Raw genomic sequence first — 15,785 nt, 5'->3', positions numbered from 1 at the left:
GGACACCAGAAGAAACAAAATCCAAATAGTTCTATGACTATTAAAGAAATTAAAGCTGTATTTACAGTCTTTGAAAGGTTTAATATAGACCTACTAAAGAGGTTTAGTTAGAAGCTTTAGCATGCACCTAAATGAATGATATGAGTATATTTGCATATAATAGAACAATAATTCAGTCTATAATATCAAATATGATTCTTATAGGGAGGGATTGGACTTTATCTTTGCACTGTCTGTGAATAAAAGATTTGCTAAGTAACTTAACCAGCTAACTTACTTAAGAAGGTGGATGTTTTTGACCATCTTAAAAAAAATCATAAAAATAATTGATGTGGCAATTAAAAGCCATTAAAATTAACATTATCCCAGCTTAGCTCTTTTCATTCTATGTAATAAAATGCTATTTCTGTAAAGAAGACTGTCCCAAATTCATTTTATCTAAATATATTTTACATTTTATCCAAAAACATTTTTCACTAATGGAAATAGACAACAGAGATATCTTAAAAAGCTGTATGTCAGGTACTTTCTGATAGGGAAATGCAGAGAAACGTAAGAAATGTATCTTTTGCTGTTTTGGGGTTTGGATTCTATTTGGTGAGATGAGACCCCCTGGTATAGGAATTCTTAAACTGAATTATGTGAACCCGCAAATTATGTATATGTGAAATTTTTCTGCAGTGTTTATAAATTCCTTTAGATTATTTTTAGATATCCATGATCATAAAATGGTAAAAATCTCTGCCTTAGAAAGTCACTAGCCTAATATTTAGTACTATCTGTAAAATTTGCTTATTAATGCTTCAAAACCAAGCAGAGAGAAATTAGTAAATATATATATTTTACTATTTATTTGAAACTTAACAGTAGTTGTAGTAGTAGTAACCAAATACAGTAAGTAAATAGCAAAGTTCTGCTGCTGCTGCAAGTTACTATTAATCCTTAGTAGGAATTGTATGTGTTTAATATCAGGATATAATGCCTTGAGGTCAGAGTTGTTGAAATCAGTGAGGTCTCTCTGTACTAAGTCAGTTGGAGAGGAGTATTTGTGTGTGTTCGCTGTAGCTGTAGGGATGTGGGTAACACATTTGAACCACAACACACGCATATCAACAGCTGGAAGTAGATGCTATTAAATAGGAAATATGCATTACATTATGCTATAAGATTAACCAAACAATGTTCAACAAAGTAAATCATCAAGGAGCTAATTGACATTAATTTATTATTAACTCACAAGAATAGTAGCTGTTGAAAACTAATACCAGCTCAAGATAAGACACCCTTCCCTCCAAACTGCAGAAGTTCCCAGCCATCTGCATGTGTTCGAGCTTTGCAGTTTTCTGTGATGGCCAAACTTCTCAGTAGAGTACAGTCTCAAAAATTTTAGCACACTCAAGTCACACTCATTTTAGTTTATGAATGTTAAATTTTATTTATGCTTTGTAACTCAGTAAAAACTAAAATATAGACTTGTATTTTATTCCTAAATAGAAACAAAGTATTTACATATTTAAAAAAAATTAATTCTGAGCCCATCCTGAGGTCTACCAGTGGGTTTAAAACATACTTTAAGAACAGGAAATTACTGGGGCCATCCTGGTGGTGTTGTGGTTCATGTGTTCCACTTTGGCAGCCCAGGGTTTGCAGGTTTGGATCCTGGGCATGGACCTAGCACCACTCATCCAGCTGTGCTGTGGCAGCATCTCACATAAAGTAGAGGAAGAATGGCACAGATGTTAGGTCAGCGACAATCTTCCACGAGCAAAAAGAGGAAGATTGACAACAGTTGTTAGCTCAGGGCCAATCTTCCTCACCAAAAAAGAAAGAAAGGAAGAAAAAGAATAGGAAATTATTATGATATTTTTGTACAGGTAATTAAATTTCCATCAGTGGCATATATGCCTATCCAGAAGCTATTTGCTAAAATTCCTACAGCTTGTCTTTACTGGGTTAGTTGAGATATTATCAATTTAGTTTCCAAACCTCATTTTCTTTTAATGTCACCTTTCACTCTTCCCCCTCTTTCACTCTGCATTCACACTGCAGCATTTAATTCTCTAAATTTACTTCAAGCAAGTGCTGTAACTATCTGCTATTGCTATATTCAGTATAATAAAATCCAGTGGTTGTGTTAACCTAAGACTAGGTAGAAAGATTAATTTTAAATGTTTATTGTTTCACTCTTAAGATCTTTCTAGTTGAATACTAACTGAATATCTTGGAGGTTTTTGTTTGTTTCCTTTGAATACCCTTTCTTTAGAATTATTTAATTAGCATCTCGCTAAAGGAAAATAGCATTTATACTAAATGTTGCTGAGGGACCTGAACCAAACATAAATAATCATACCTGGGTTAGGAACTTAACCAGATACCCCCAGAACACATAAGTAAACAGACAAACAGGAGCTTCTTTCAGTATTAGGGTATTAAATGGAAGTTGTTTTGTTTTAGAGTGTTTTTTTTCCTTCTTTCTCTTTAGCAGAAAACAGAATCATTTTTTCTTAGGAAGTGTTATAATGTGTATGTGTCTTGGTATGGTTTTACATATATTAAACTAGTTATTTTTCAAAGTTATGAAATTAATAATAAAATAACCAGAAAGTACTTTCAAGATTTAAAGTCTTATGTTTATTTATATTTACTTAGAATTGGTGCTTTGACTAGTTTTAGCATTCCTTTAACACATGGAAGCAGAGAAAGGGAAAATGTCTTAGTTTTTTTCTTTCTTTTTGTTTTAAAACCAGTGCCCAAACTGGACTGACTCCCTGGGTAGTGATCTCCCGGTACTCAGAGTAAAATCCGATTCTTTCCTTGGTCTGCAAGACTCTACATAAGCTAGCCCCTGCTTGCCTCTCCTACTGCTCACAGCCTCTTTGACCGTGTTCTGATGCTTGCATTTTTCCCTCCTCTTCCCTGCCAGCCTGTTTCTATCTTAGCATCTTTGTACTTGCTGTAACCTATGTCCAGAACAGACTTCCCCAGGTCCTCCTGTGTTGTCTTTTTGATGTTTAGATCAAGACCACCTACATAACACCCAGTGTAATACAGTCAGTCACTGTCATACCACTCTTTTTTGTTTTCTTACTGGTATTTGGGATTATTTCTTTATTAAATTCTTTCTTTTCTACCTCCTTACCCCCACTGTAGAGTGTAACTTCAAACTGGAATGTAAGGAGAAACTGTCTCTTTCATTGTATCCTTAAGATCTAAATTCCAGAACATCAGTTGATGATGGCACTCATTAAATAGTTGTTGAATTTATGAATTAGTTAATTGTTCCATCTATAAGTATTAATCATATTTTGAAGAATATCTTAAAGGACTCTTGGCGTATATATTTTGGGCTGAAAGTTGTCAGCATTTTAGTATTTCCATTTGATTAGTTTATCTTATTTTGCTGGTTATTAATAAGAAATAATAAGTGTTAATCTTAATATCTAGAATTACAATTTCGTTTTTGACAGGTTGACTTTGGCAGAATATCATGAACAGGAAGAAATTTTCAAACTTAGACTAGGACATCTCAAAAAGGTACGTGAAGTATATGCTGGATTTTTAGTTTGTTAGCAGAGGTTGTGGAGGGTTGTTATAAGTCTCTTATTGAAGAAGTCAAAACTTCAGAGAGAAAGATCCCAAATTAAAAGTTTTAGACAAAAAAGGAGGGGCATCAAGGTTGCATTTTTATGTGGAGTATATTAAAATAACGTTCCTTTACCTTGTGGCAACTTACAAACTTTGAGATGCTGATAATACCACGTCCCTGTAGTGGAGGAGTGACTCCTGGCCAGACCTCCAGGGTCTTAAGATTACTCTGTTTAAATACTATCTTTTTGTAAAAAATGCTTTATTTTTAAAATGAAATGTAAAACACCATATTGTTTGCATCCATTTTATAATAAATTGAAATAATTATAAATTAATAACAAACTTGTTCCTTTGGCTTAACTTTAAAGCTGTTGAATACTTGATTAAATGTGTCAATTAAAATGAGTACATTGGCAAATTTAGAAGAGCCTAATCAGTCACAGTATAAAGTGATATAATTTAGAAATATGCTGCTATGTGTTATTATAGTGAATTTTTATAATGTATAGCTTTGTAACTTGTTTGTGAACTCAAATTATAATCAGTTTATTTTTTTTACAGTTCATATTTTTAGTTCAAACGATTTCAGAGAAATAGTAATAATAGAGTAAATTTTCCCCCTCAAAATGAAGTTATTAACAGATGTAAAGTTCTTTTTCTTTGACCCAGTTTTTTCTTCTGCTTTCTGCTTGTCACATTACTTAAAATTTTTTAATAGGCTGAATAGTAGCTAAAATAGAGTTAGTGAACTAATTGTAGATAGTAACTGTGAAGTTGTCTCCCTGGGGTAGGGTGAGGTAGGACAGAGAAGCTCATTCTGGTAGCAGATATGATCACACTGTATATAATATTTTGTTTATGGAATGCTATCAACATGCTTCAGACCCCTGCCATTTAATTACAGGGAACAGAAAAAAATTATAAATATTTTATATATATACAGTATATGTAATTTGCATTAGTGTTCTTTATAATACCATATTTGGCTATGTCCCTGCTTAGAACATTTTCCAGCTAAACTACTTGAACAGTAAATTCTAAAATGATTTATTCTGATTTTTAAGTTCTTCTGTTCTATTGTAATTATTGACTTTTCTCCTGCTCTTTGAGATATAGTAGACAACTTCAGTCTATTCTCTGTAACAGATGGAGATGTTAATGAGGTAATAGAAGGGAAGAGGGGATTTTGTAGTAGAGAATGAATACAAGTATGTGTGCCCATCTAAGCTGTTTTGATAATGATTTCGTAGAGATTTATGTTTGATGTCCCATATAAAGATTTATCAATTTTCTAACCAGTCTTTCATGATAATAGGACATTAAGTATCTACTTAGTTATAATAAGTGTATATTTAGAGCTTTAACTGGAAGGTTATTTTCACATATAATAGTAAATTTTAAATTACTCTTTCTAATGATGAGATTTTACGTGTGTCTTATTTTATGAAAACCTGTTATATAAAATCTGAAATAATAAAGCATTTAAATTAGAAATTGGCTATTTGTATTATGAAAAATACTTCACTTTTTACAAGACTTTAGAAGAGGGTTTGTTTTTGGCTGGTTGGTGGTTGGTTGATTTTACAGCTTTCCTGGTACTTTGAAAATATTTGATTGCTCTGAAACACTTCTGTTTCCTAAAGTGAGGAGTATACCTAAATGTCTAAATATTATATAAACAGTTGTAAGCTGTTCTAGAATACTACACCTTCTCTTCTAACCTCCATGTTATCCTCTTTCCCAGTGTTTGATTTCTCCATTTTTTGTATTTACTCATTCTTTCTAATAATTGTCCCCTCAATAATCTTTTTCTTATTTTGTTGTTTTTCAGCTTTTAGCAAATTTACTGAGCAGTTTTAGATTTCTAACTTTATCTTCTTCTTAACCAATTTATAACATTACTTTTCTTTGACCTCCATCATGGAATATTTTGGGAGAGTGGATGAACTAATAATGCTGAAACATACTCTCATGTCTTGAAATCTCACATTTTCTTCTGAGAGACTATTTTGGGTGAGAAGAATGAATGCATTATAAAAAAAATTTGCTAGTGCATACAGAGAACAAAATTGAGTAAGTAGTGTCACCTTAGAGCACAAATAAATAGCAGTTGTCTGCTTACCACTGGGTATTAATTTTGGGGTTGTACAATTAAAACATAATCATTAAGTTACATGTTTTAAAAATAGGTTATTTGGCATTCTAAAGCACAGTTGGAAAATAGGTCATTAAAAATAGGTCATTCTGTGTTCTGAAAATGAGGTAGAGTGCACATTTTAACACATAGAGAACAAGCTTGAGTTAAGAGAAAAGATGTTATCACCTCTGTCTTATTGATTCCCTCTGCTCCTGGGTTTATTAAGCTGACATGAACTGTCCCCCAACTTGTTACTATATAGCTTCTACCATAGGCTGCATCTGATTGGTGAATATTTGATGTCCGTGTAACCCGCACAGGAATCAACCTGTGGTGTGTCAGCTTGGAGTTTAGATTTGGCACCCAGCATACTCTTGCATTAGCAAGGGTGACTCTCGCTCTCATTCTCCCTTTCATAAAAACTCTTAAAATTAAGCAGAATTATTAGATTAAATTTGTTGGCACTGAAGGAGAAAACTTCCTTCATTGAGGATGCCTATGCCATTTGGACATATGAGACTAGAAGGCCTATTTACATTTTCTTGAAATGATTTATTTATGATGTGCATTGTATTGCATAAAGGTAATCATAATAACTGAATAAACTTAAATGTGAAAAAGTATATTTACCTTTGAATAAATTATAAAGTTCAGTTTATATTCTTTGCTATACTGTAATGTTAGAAATATAATAAATCCAAAGCTGTTAGTGTGATAGAGTAACAGAGTTAAGCAGAAACTTCTAAAAGTCCATGGCTAAAATAGTTAGATATTTCTGGTTACCACCAAATAGTAAATGTAAACTTACTTAAGGACTCATTGATTGTCTTCTGAAATTAGGAAAATCACTGCAGTATCATCTTTTAAAAAATATATATATATATCAAGAATTATTTAGTATTTGTTGTTTTAGTTAGTTTATAAAACCATTGCTCACTCATTCACTAAGTGATTTATTTCCACACTGCCTGATACAGGCATGATTCAAATTCCCATTTCAGGAGAATTACATAATATTACATTTTATGGACTTTGAAGTTTTAACCATTCTGGAGTGAACATCACTGTTAACTTTTTGAATGCCAAGATTTTCTTCTCTATGTGCTTTGTCTAAATTAACACAGCTAGTACCCAGCAAAGCCAAAACTTGAACCTTTTCTCACTCCTGTTTCAGTGGCAATACCCATATGCTTTATTTCTACAGTTCTTTTGTTGTAGATGGATAGAAAGTTGATTCCTTGTATTTAGAAGAATTAACTCACTTGTAGTTTTCTTTGCATCTCTCGGAGTAGTGAGGCTGTTTGCTTTTCATTTTTTCAGAAATGTGCTACTTCATTTACATTACAGACAGAGGAGAGCAGTTAAGTTTTTCTCACTCTCTTTCTCTCGCAAATTGTTTTCCTTGGGTATTCCGTAGTGACTCGTGTATCAGCTAAAATATTTATTATTAGCTAGTATATTGCTCTTTAAATTTATTTTTAAAGCTGAACAGAGAAAGCACATTTTTTAATAAAAAGTGTAAATACTCTCTAAAATAATTTTACCTTTTATATAGCTTAAGGATTTAACAGAGTAGAACAGAAAAGAACTATAAGAAAGTATATGGAGACCATACAAATTATTCATGAAACTCTTTTTTAAAAATAACTTTTTTGCTACTGGTAATTATGTACAAACTTCCCCAATTATCACTTATTGAAAGCTTGTCATTGCAATGGGAGTAACTTCTGTCTTTAAAAAGTTCTTCCTTTGAGGCAGAGCTACTAATTATCCCATTTTATGTACCTGTGTCACGTGTGGAGTTACAAAAACTACAAACCATATACCAGTTAGCTTTTATAGTTGATCCTGTTTTGATACCACTCTTTGGTAAATTCTAGTTAGGGGAAAGCAATTTATCTTCGTGATTTAAGGAGTTCTGCTAGGTTGTTAGTTGTATAGTTCAGCTCATTATTCTAGAATTGAAGAAAACTACATAAATGTGCTTTCCATGGATTGCTACTAAATTAACACCAATAACTTAAAAAAAAAAATCCCTGAAAAACCATCTTCCTTATAATAGAGTCTCTCTATAGTCATAATATTATTTAAAAGATAGAGGTTACCAATCATAATACCCCAAAATAATGAGGAAATAAGAATTTTGAAAATTTTCAGGACCAATAACTATGTCTTGCCACTGCTGTTGCTCAAGTTTGTGATGTGAACAGCATGTGGATATGTGTTGCTCTTTATTTTGTGGTCTTTAAGTTTTGTTGTCTTCTAGATTTTAAATATTTGATTAGTTGGGGAGAATGCATATAGGAGATTTGACATCTCAGTATAAATAGTATATTAGGGATTGGCTTTAATGTATGTGTCGAAGTGGGTGAGTGTGTGTGTGTGAGAGAGAGAGAGAGATTTATAAGCCTTCAATATAAGTGCCAGAAGTTTTTTGGAAAAACATAACCAACTTGTAATTGAAACAGGATTAGTCAAGAATCATCAGCACCAGCACAAATGTATCTTTGCAGACCGAAGGAATCAGCTAAACAATTTGCAGTCATCTCAATCTCTACTAAAACAAAAATCGCATCCAACATGCCACCTGACACCATTTCTTTCTCTCTTTCTCCTTTGCTCCTTGCGATGTGGCATTCATCTCTCCTTGTGCCTCCGTTCTGAAGAGATAACAGTATAGCAACAACTCTGCCACTGAAATCCTGTTCTCTGACCGATATTGGCACCTGCAAAGAGAAACAACCAGTAACAGGCAGCAGCAACATCAGTATTAATCTTCCATGATGAAATCTTTACAGGTCAAGAACAAGCACACAGCTCTTTTCTCACTCCTTCACAGTGGACCATGCAACTAGTTGAAATGGAAGACAATGGATTGTCTACAAGCCTTTTGAACAGTGGAGAATACAGGGCATTGGTTTTAGGTGAATTGACCCCTAAATATTCTTCAAGTTTGATATCTCCTTTGGTCTTTCTTTCTAGAATACCATTGTCATCTGATTTATCAAATCCTTTAGTATGACCACAAAGAATAAGTTTGCATATGTGACATTTCTTGTCACTTTAGGTTTGAATAAAAATATGAAAATAATGAACAATATAATGCTAGAGGGCTTAATCTCTAAATTTGTGTGTTCACCTTTATATTTACGGCCATGACTAGAAGAAATCTTTTGGGAATTCTTCTCTCATTAAAAGCCAACCACACTGTACATTATGTTTCTCTAGAACATAATGCAAGATGCTGCTTGTGTAGGCAGTAGTTTTCAGTGGAAGTCTAGTGAAAATGCAGTGTACTACAAAGTGTCACGATTAAGCCCATGAAGAATGTTATGAGGTTCCTGACTTCTTGGCATGTGTGAGCAAGAAATGTGCCAAGAAGAGTGTTGGAATTCTAAAGTTGACATTTTGTCCTTACTGCTGCTTCTCATTTAAAAATGAATAGTATTCTGTAAAAGATGACTGTGCTGAGAGAACATGGAACTGGCTATAGATAGGACAGCTCCCAGTGTTTATATTCTACCTCCTACTCTCATTATGGACCTACAAACATATTCCTGGTTATGTGTTTCCCCATTTATAATCATACATCTTGACTTGGTAGGAGATAATATTCAGTTACCAAAATGAAAATTTAGAGATAAAAATGTATTTTACTCCTGTGGTGTTTAATATTAATCCAGTTGTGTAGGCAACAGAATTTTAAAAATTTTGGAATGATCTTAGAAGTCATGTTAGCCGTCGATTAGAGCAGGGTTTAATGAATTCAGGTTTGTAACTTCAGTCTACAGATCACTGTTCCACACACACAAAAAAGAGAGAGAGAGAGAGAGAAACCAATTGGTTGGCCACTGGCCGTTCCCAGTCAGAACTCCAGACCATTTATATGCATATGCATAAAGAGAGTCTAGAAGATAAATCTTTTCATACTTAAAAAAAATCTGTGGAATCCACCAAAATCCTGAAAGAGGTTAGAAAGAAGCAGAAGGCTGGGAGAAGGGCTCCAAAGTACTGTGGTAATGCATTTGATGTGCTGGGGCTTGGTGTCAGCACCTTGACTGGCGTTTAACATCAAGGAATTTCACCTCCCTAATACAGCAGCTGTAATTGCTTTTTCAAGAAGTGTACTAAATAGTTAAATTTTACCAATCACTTGAATTGTTAATTATTTGCTGCTGGGAAGGTAGGGTTTTCTTACGTTTATATAGAATAGGGGAACTGACAGAACCAAAACCTGCCCATTTTGACAGTTATTCCCAATTAGGGGTTTTAATGCATGTATTTATGCATTTGAAAAGAGAATAAAACACCACCTCCACCCCCACCCCCCAAAAAAGAAGGAAATGAAGTGCAGAGAGAGAACAACATTCAGGTTCTAGAATAATTATCTAAGCCCGTTAAACACACCTGAGGTAGGTAAGTAGGCTCCCATCAGTGCTAGCCAGCTCAGTGACTGGGGATGGGAGTGGAGGGAACATTTATATAGTTAGGAAAGAAACAACCGCCCACCTCCAAATTTCATAATTTTAGTCTCTTCCCCTCCTCTTACTCCACTCCTCAATCTGTGCAATCATACTCTAGCAAAAATGGGATTATGGGCAGTAGCTTCAAAACTCATCTCTAAATTCAGACCTGCTTTGTCTAGGTGGTCTTTTTGTTTGTTTGTTGATTGGTTCATATTTCCAATGGTTCATTTCTCTCTTATCTGTATTTAAGATATGTGAAGGCATATAATAGAAATAATCTGGGGATGTAGAATAAGGATAAATTTGAAGTAAATTGATAATAATTTTTTCCTTAATTCTTTTTCTCTGTACTGCCCTTTTTTTCCATTAGCTTTTAATAGGGCCTTTTGTTAATTTTGCCTTTCACTTTCCTGGTGATAAACTTTTTAAATGGCATTAGAAATAGTTTATGAAATTACAATTTAAATTGAGGACCTGGAGATACTAACTTTTGAGGGATTAATATTGTTCATATTACTAAAATGAATTTGGTGTTAAACTTTTTGAAACCTTATTCTGAGCTAGTTTTCCTAGACCAAGAAATGTTGTTATGGTGCTGCTGAATAGACTGTTCAAAGTGATAGGCTTTTCTCTGCTTCCACCATCTTCATAATATACCACACAGAATTTCTTTTCTTTTACCAACCCCATTGATTATCGATCGAGCTGAGAATGATGTATCAAAATACTTTCTATCTTATCTTGGCTTTATTAGAAAGGCAGCTCTTCGAAATTGAGTTGTTTTGTGGGGATGACATGTAACATACATTCAAGATTTGCTAAAGAAGTTTAAGCTAGTATGTTTAATTTTTTCAGGAAATCTATCAGTTTTACATGAGAAAATGCTTTTTATAACTTCAAGCTTTACAGGTTTGGTTCCTACACACCCCACCTTTCTTTGAACAATTGCCCTTTTAAAAATTGTCATTATAGGAAATGCTCAAAAATATCCCTTATCTGCCTACCGTTTTTGACCTGGTGTTTTTATGGAGATTCTACATTACTGTGACTGACTTTTGGCTTAAAATGTTGAGCCAAGGGGATATTAAGTTGCCAGAAGAGACTTTGATTACAAATAGAAAGCATTAAGTTGCTGTGGAATTTACCTTTCATAGAAATTTTTAGAAGTTAAAAATTGTGGAAGCTGGTGTTTTGAAGGTTACTTAAACAATGAGACAATATTGAGGTCTTTTGTGGTATACATGCATGACTTTTTTTTATGTAAGTAAAATATTAGAGTTTCTTTTAAAATAGTCTTTAAATCGCTGTAGTGTGTACTGTTCATTTGCCCATTGCTGTATCTTTTTGTTTAAACAGAAAAGAGCCATGTCCTTTTATTGTCTGATCACTAAGCCTACCTCTCTTTTTCATACAACCTATTCTCACTCATGTCCTTTCGACACTGTAATAGCCTACAGAGACTGGTTCTTTTCCAGAGATGCTGTTTGTTTCCTCGTTTCTTCTAGACCTTCTCTGCTTTAACTGCTCAGCTAGTGGATGACTTGAGGATTGAAACTTGGTATTCTTACTAAGCACGATCTAGCTGGTTCCATTGTCTCTCTTTTATTTTAGTAATCTGGTCTAGCTTTGCCATGCATTTGAGGATTCCATTCTATAATGAATTCAGGTCAGTTCTAAGCCCAAGTCATCCTTGCTTCTCCTGAGCCCTCTGAAAACAAGTGATTCTGAGGATGGCCCAGAGGTTAATGTCAGTCTTAAGCAAGGAGAGTGAGCCTACAGGGTAGATCTCTGGAAATGATCTGCAGTAAAGATAGATTAGTTGCTGAGACTACTGTATTCTAGACTATCGTACCCTGGAGCCAGATCAGAACTGGGCCTTGCTCCTTTCTGTAAGGAGAGGGTACTAGGCGGTATTGCCCTGGTGTTTGCCTCAAGTATGTGCGTTAAACTGCTCGGGCTGCCATCACAAAATACCATAGACTGGGTGGCTAAAACAACAGAAATTTGTTTTCTCACAGTTCTGAAGTCTGGAAGTCCAAGATCAAGGCCTGGCAGGGTTCATTTCTGGTGAGGCTCTTCTACTGGCTTGTAGACCGCTGCCTTCTCAAGTCCTCAGCTGGCCGTTTCTCTGAGCTCTCACAAAGAAGGGACAGGGTGGTAGAGAGAGTTCTCTCTCTCTTCCTCCTTATAAAGCCACTAATCCCATCATGAGGGTCCCACCCTCTGGAGCTCATCTAACTCTAATTACCTCTCAAAGGCCCCATTTCCAAATACCATCCCTTTGGGGTTTAGGGTTTACACATACGAATTTTGGAGAAATACAAACCTTCAGTCCATAGTACCATGTATACTTTTTCTCAGTGGAATTTGAGAAAAATTACTTAGACTTCCAGAATTATCTTTCCCCCAGAAGTGTGTCTCTTTGTTTTAAGGTCTAAGATATTGTGGAAGAAATGTTAAATTATAATATGGAAAATGTAAATATATTTCACTGACTGTAGAGGATTTGCGTCTACTGTGTGTAAGACATGGATGTAGTTCCTTCCCTTGACATTTCCTCTTAAATACCTAGGATCCAGCTTTCTTTCCCCTAGTACTTCTGACATTTTGGGTTTTCCGGTAAACTTTACAATTCAAACTGAATGAATCTTGCCTGTGCTTTTTTGTATCATGAGATTTTATGGGACATATTTGTCATGTTTTATAGAGGGGGGAAAAGCTTGCTTAACTGACACATACATTTTACTATCTTTTATAAGTATTTTGTGATATTGGTTACTGCCATTGTATAGACATCTGAAGATTACCAAAAATTATAAAACAAATGTAATTGTATGTATCAACAATCTAGTTGAATCTCATATTTATGACTCTAGTAAAATTTAAGTTTTATAAATTAACTTTTGAAATAGTATCCCCATACCACAATTTCAAATGAACATTAAAGCAAGTATTTCACCTGATATTCCAATATGTATTTCACAGTTTTATCGGATTATTTAAAATCCACCAGCCTACCAAGTGTTTAGTAGCTTCCTACATGTGTGAGAACCAAATTAATGGCAAATTTTAAGGCAGCAAACGTTAGTAACGTGAAGAGAAAAAGTTACCGCTTTCTGTGTTCTGTGGTATAAATGAATTTGAATTTCTTCATACTCATAGGTATACCTATATGGGCAGTTTCTTATTCTGCTTTCTATCTCTAACTTAGGACAACTAAATGTGGTTTGGGTTTATTGTTCAAAAGCTTTTTAATCTATTTCCTTTCCTTATAATGAATCTTTATTTAATCCCCTAGGCTACTACCTCCCTTGTTTTTTTTTTCATTACAATTAGAAATATTTGTGACCGAAGCTATATGAAGTGAGGAATTTCAGATAAAGTAAGACAATCTATTTAGTGTATCTATTTTAGAAACATCTCCCCGAAATTCTAGAAAGCTTTATCTTCATTTAACTTTACTTTGAAAGTTTCTATTTATCATCTACATTAAATCTCTTTGCATCAAGTAGTGGTTGAGTTTCATTTTAAAATAATTAAAATAATCTTAAGGATCAGGTGGAATACAAACAACATACTTAGATTTAGTTTTTTAATCGGTGAACGTTCATTTTTCTGTATAATACTTAGAATATTCCTTTCAGTTTAAGCCTTAGATAAAGGTGTAATAGACCATACCTCTGTTAACTGCTTTGGAATGAAATAATATTTATATTTTCAAAGTGAATTTTGGAATTATTAATTTTTTGAGATAAAGGATTTTTTAGAATATCAGAAGATAAATCGTGAAAAGAGAAGGAGCTAATGAAATCCAGAAATATTTAAGTGCAATATTCAGAAATAACCTCTATTCTATGTGATATAGATTTATAATGGTAGTCGGTTCACATTGAGGCCAAGGCAATCTGTATTTGTTCATTTACTCAACAAATATCTATCCAAAAATATTATAAAATTGGGCATTTCTAGAACTCTCCATTGAAATTTGGTATATTCTTCTTCGTCTTTTAAGTAGATAACTCAAATTTATAGTGACAAATCAAAGAGATGTACATGTGTAATGGGTGATTATGTTTGGTTGTTTGGTTGTCTAGTTTTTAAAAATGTTCTAAAAATTGTACATTTTGAAACATGAAAAATATTTATCAACATTTTTATGTTAAATTTTAAAGTAAATTTCCTTAGGATTTGCCTAGATCTGCTCTAATAACTAAGGATCTGGACAGCTACCCATAAAAATTTTGTTTTAGAGTCTTTTTAAGGTTCTAGGGGTATTTATTTAAAGTGAGTGGTCAGGTTGTGTGTGCGTTTGTGTATTCTAGATATTGTAGGGTCTAGGAATAATCAGTGGTTTTGTCTTCTTCCTTTCTTCCTCTTTTACTATTGTAAAATATTTCATTTCATTTGTTTTGTACTAGTAAATTATTCCCTCTTAAATTAAAATTTAGATGTACCAGAAATAAAACTTTCAGCTCATTTTGTGTTATAACTCAGTTTTAGACTACCTTGCAGTCATTTTCGGTTTAGACATTATAAAAATAGATTTCTTGTAGTACAAAATAAAACTCAGCATCTCATTAGATACAGATTTTTATGTGTAGGATAGTTTCTTGAAATAGGCTTTGCCTTGTCTCTTTCCATCTTTCAGGCATTGAAAAGAGCAATTTGGTCTTTTAACTCAGTGGTACTTTATAATACACTGTTCTTGCTGTCACTGTAAAAAAATTGATGCATGGATAAAAATATCTTTTTTATATCGCAAATAAATTGAGCTTGTTATAGTCCCCTCTCTTCATTTTCAGGAAGAGGCAGAAATCCAGGCAGAACTTGAACGTTTGGAAAGAGTTAGAAATCTTCACATTCGAGAGCTCAAAAGAATTAATAATGAAGATAATTCGCAGTAAGTCATTATTTGTATTTCACAGTTTTACATGATAAAAGTTTTTTCTCCCCTGTGGAGAGCATAAACATGATATTTCCTTCTTGGGGGCATACTCATCACACTTAGAAAAAGATCCAGAGTCTGTCCCATGGCTCAAAAGGCCTCGTATGATCTGGTCTCTGGCCATCTCACCCATCTCTCATCTTCCCCTCACTTATATGTCGTAGACTTACTGGCCCCCTCAAACACGTGTAGCATGTTCTCATCTCAAGGCTTTTGTGCTTGCCATTTCCTTTGCCTAAAATGTTCCTCCTCCACATGTCTGAGTGGCTTACTCCTCGTTTCATTCCAAATGGTCATTTGAGAGGATGTCCCTAGGCCACCCTATCTAAAATATGAGTCCTTGCCTCACTTCATTCCCTCTCTCAGTATGCTTACAATCATAGCATTTATCACTATTTGGAATTATAAATTTATTTTTCAGTTATTTATTATCTGTCTCTTCCCACTTGAATGTAAGCTCCATGAGAGCAAGGACTTAGTTTTGTTCTTGCTGTATTGCCAGAGCCTAGGCTAGTGCCTAGCATGTGGTAGGTATGCAATAAATGTACGTTGACTGAGTGCCACACTTAATATTGCAGTAGTGAAGGAGAAATTATTTCAACTAAAGGGATTTCAGTGAGCCATGTATCCAGCATTATGCAAAAATTGG

General features: G+C 33.9%; 1 protein-coding gene across 1 annotated transcript in view; it reads left to right on the top strand.

The window, feature by feature from the left end:
* The window catches only part of TLK1 (tousled like kinase 1), a 136,957-nt gene that overhangs the window by 100,713 nt on the left and 20,459 nt on the right, over nucleotides 1-15,785 (top strand). Inside the window, exons 12-13 of the mRNA XM_014846602.3 lie at nucleotides 3,468-3,534; nucleotides 14,994-15,091. Of these exons, the coding sequence (XP_014702088.1) occupies nucleotides 3,468-3,534; nucleotides 14,994-15,091 (165 nt within the window). The remainder of the gene's footprint in view (nucleotides 1-3,467; nucleotides 3,535-14,993; nucleotides 15,092-15,785) is intronic.

This window comes from Equus asinus, chromosome 4 (assembly GCF_041296235.1).
Source record: "Equus asinus isolate D_3611 breed Donkey chromosome 4, EquAss-T2T_v2, whole genome shotgun sequence".
In the NCBI taxonomy this organism is placed as follows: domain Eukaryota; kingdom Metazoa; phylum Chordata; class Mammalia; order Perissodactyla; family Equidae; genus Equus; species Equus asinus.
Note: the sequence above shows the minus strand (reverse complement) of the source record. Positions and strands in the feature narration are given on the sequence as shown.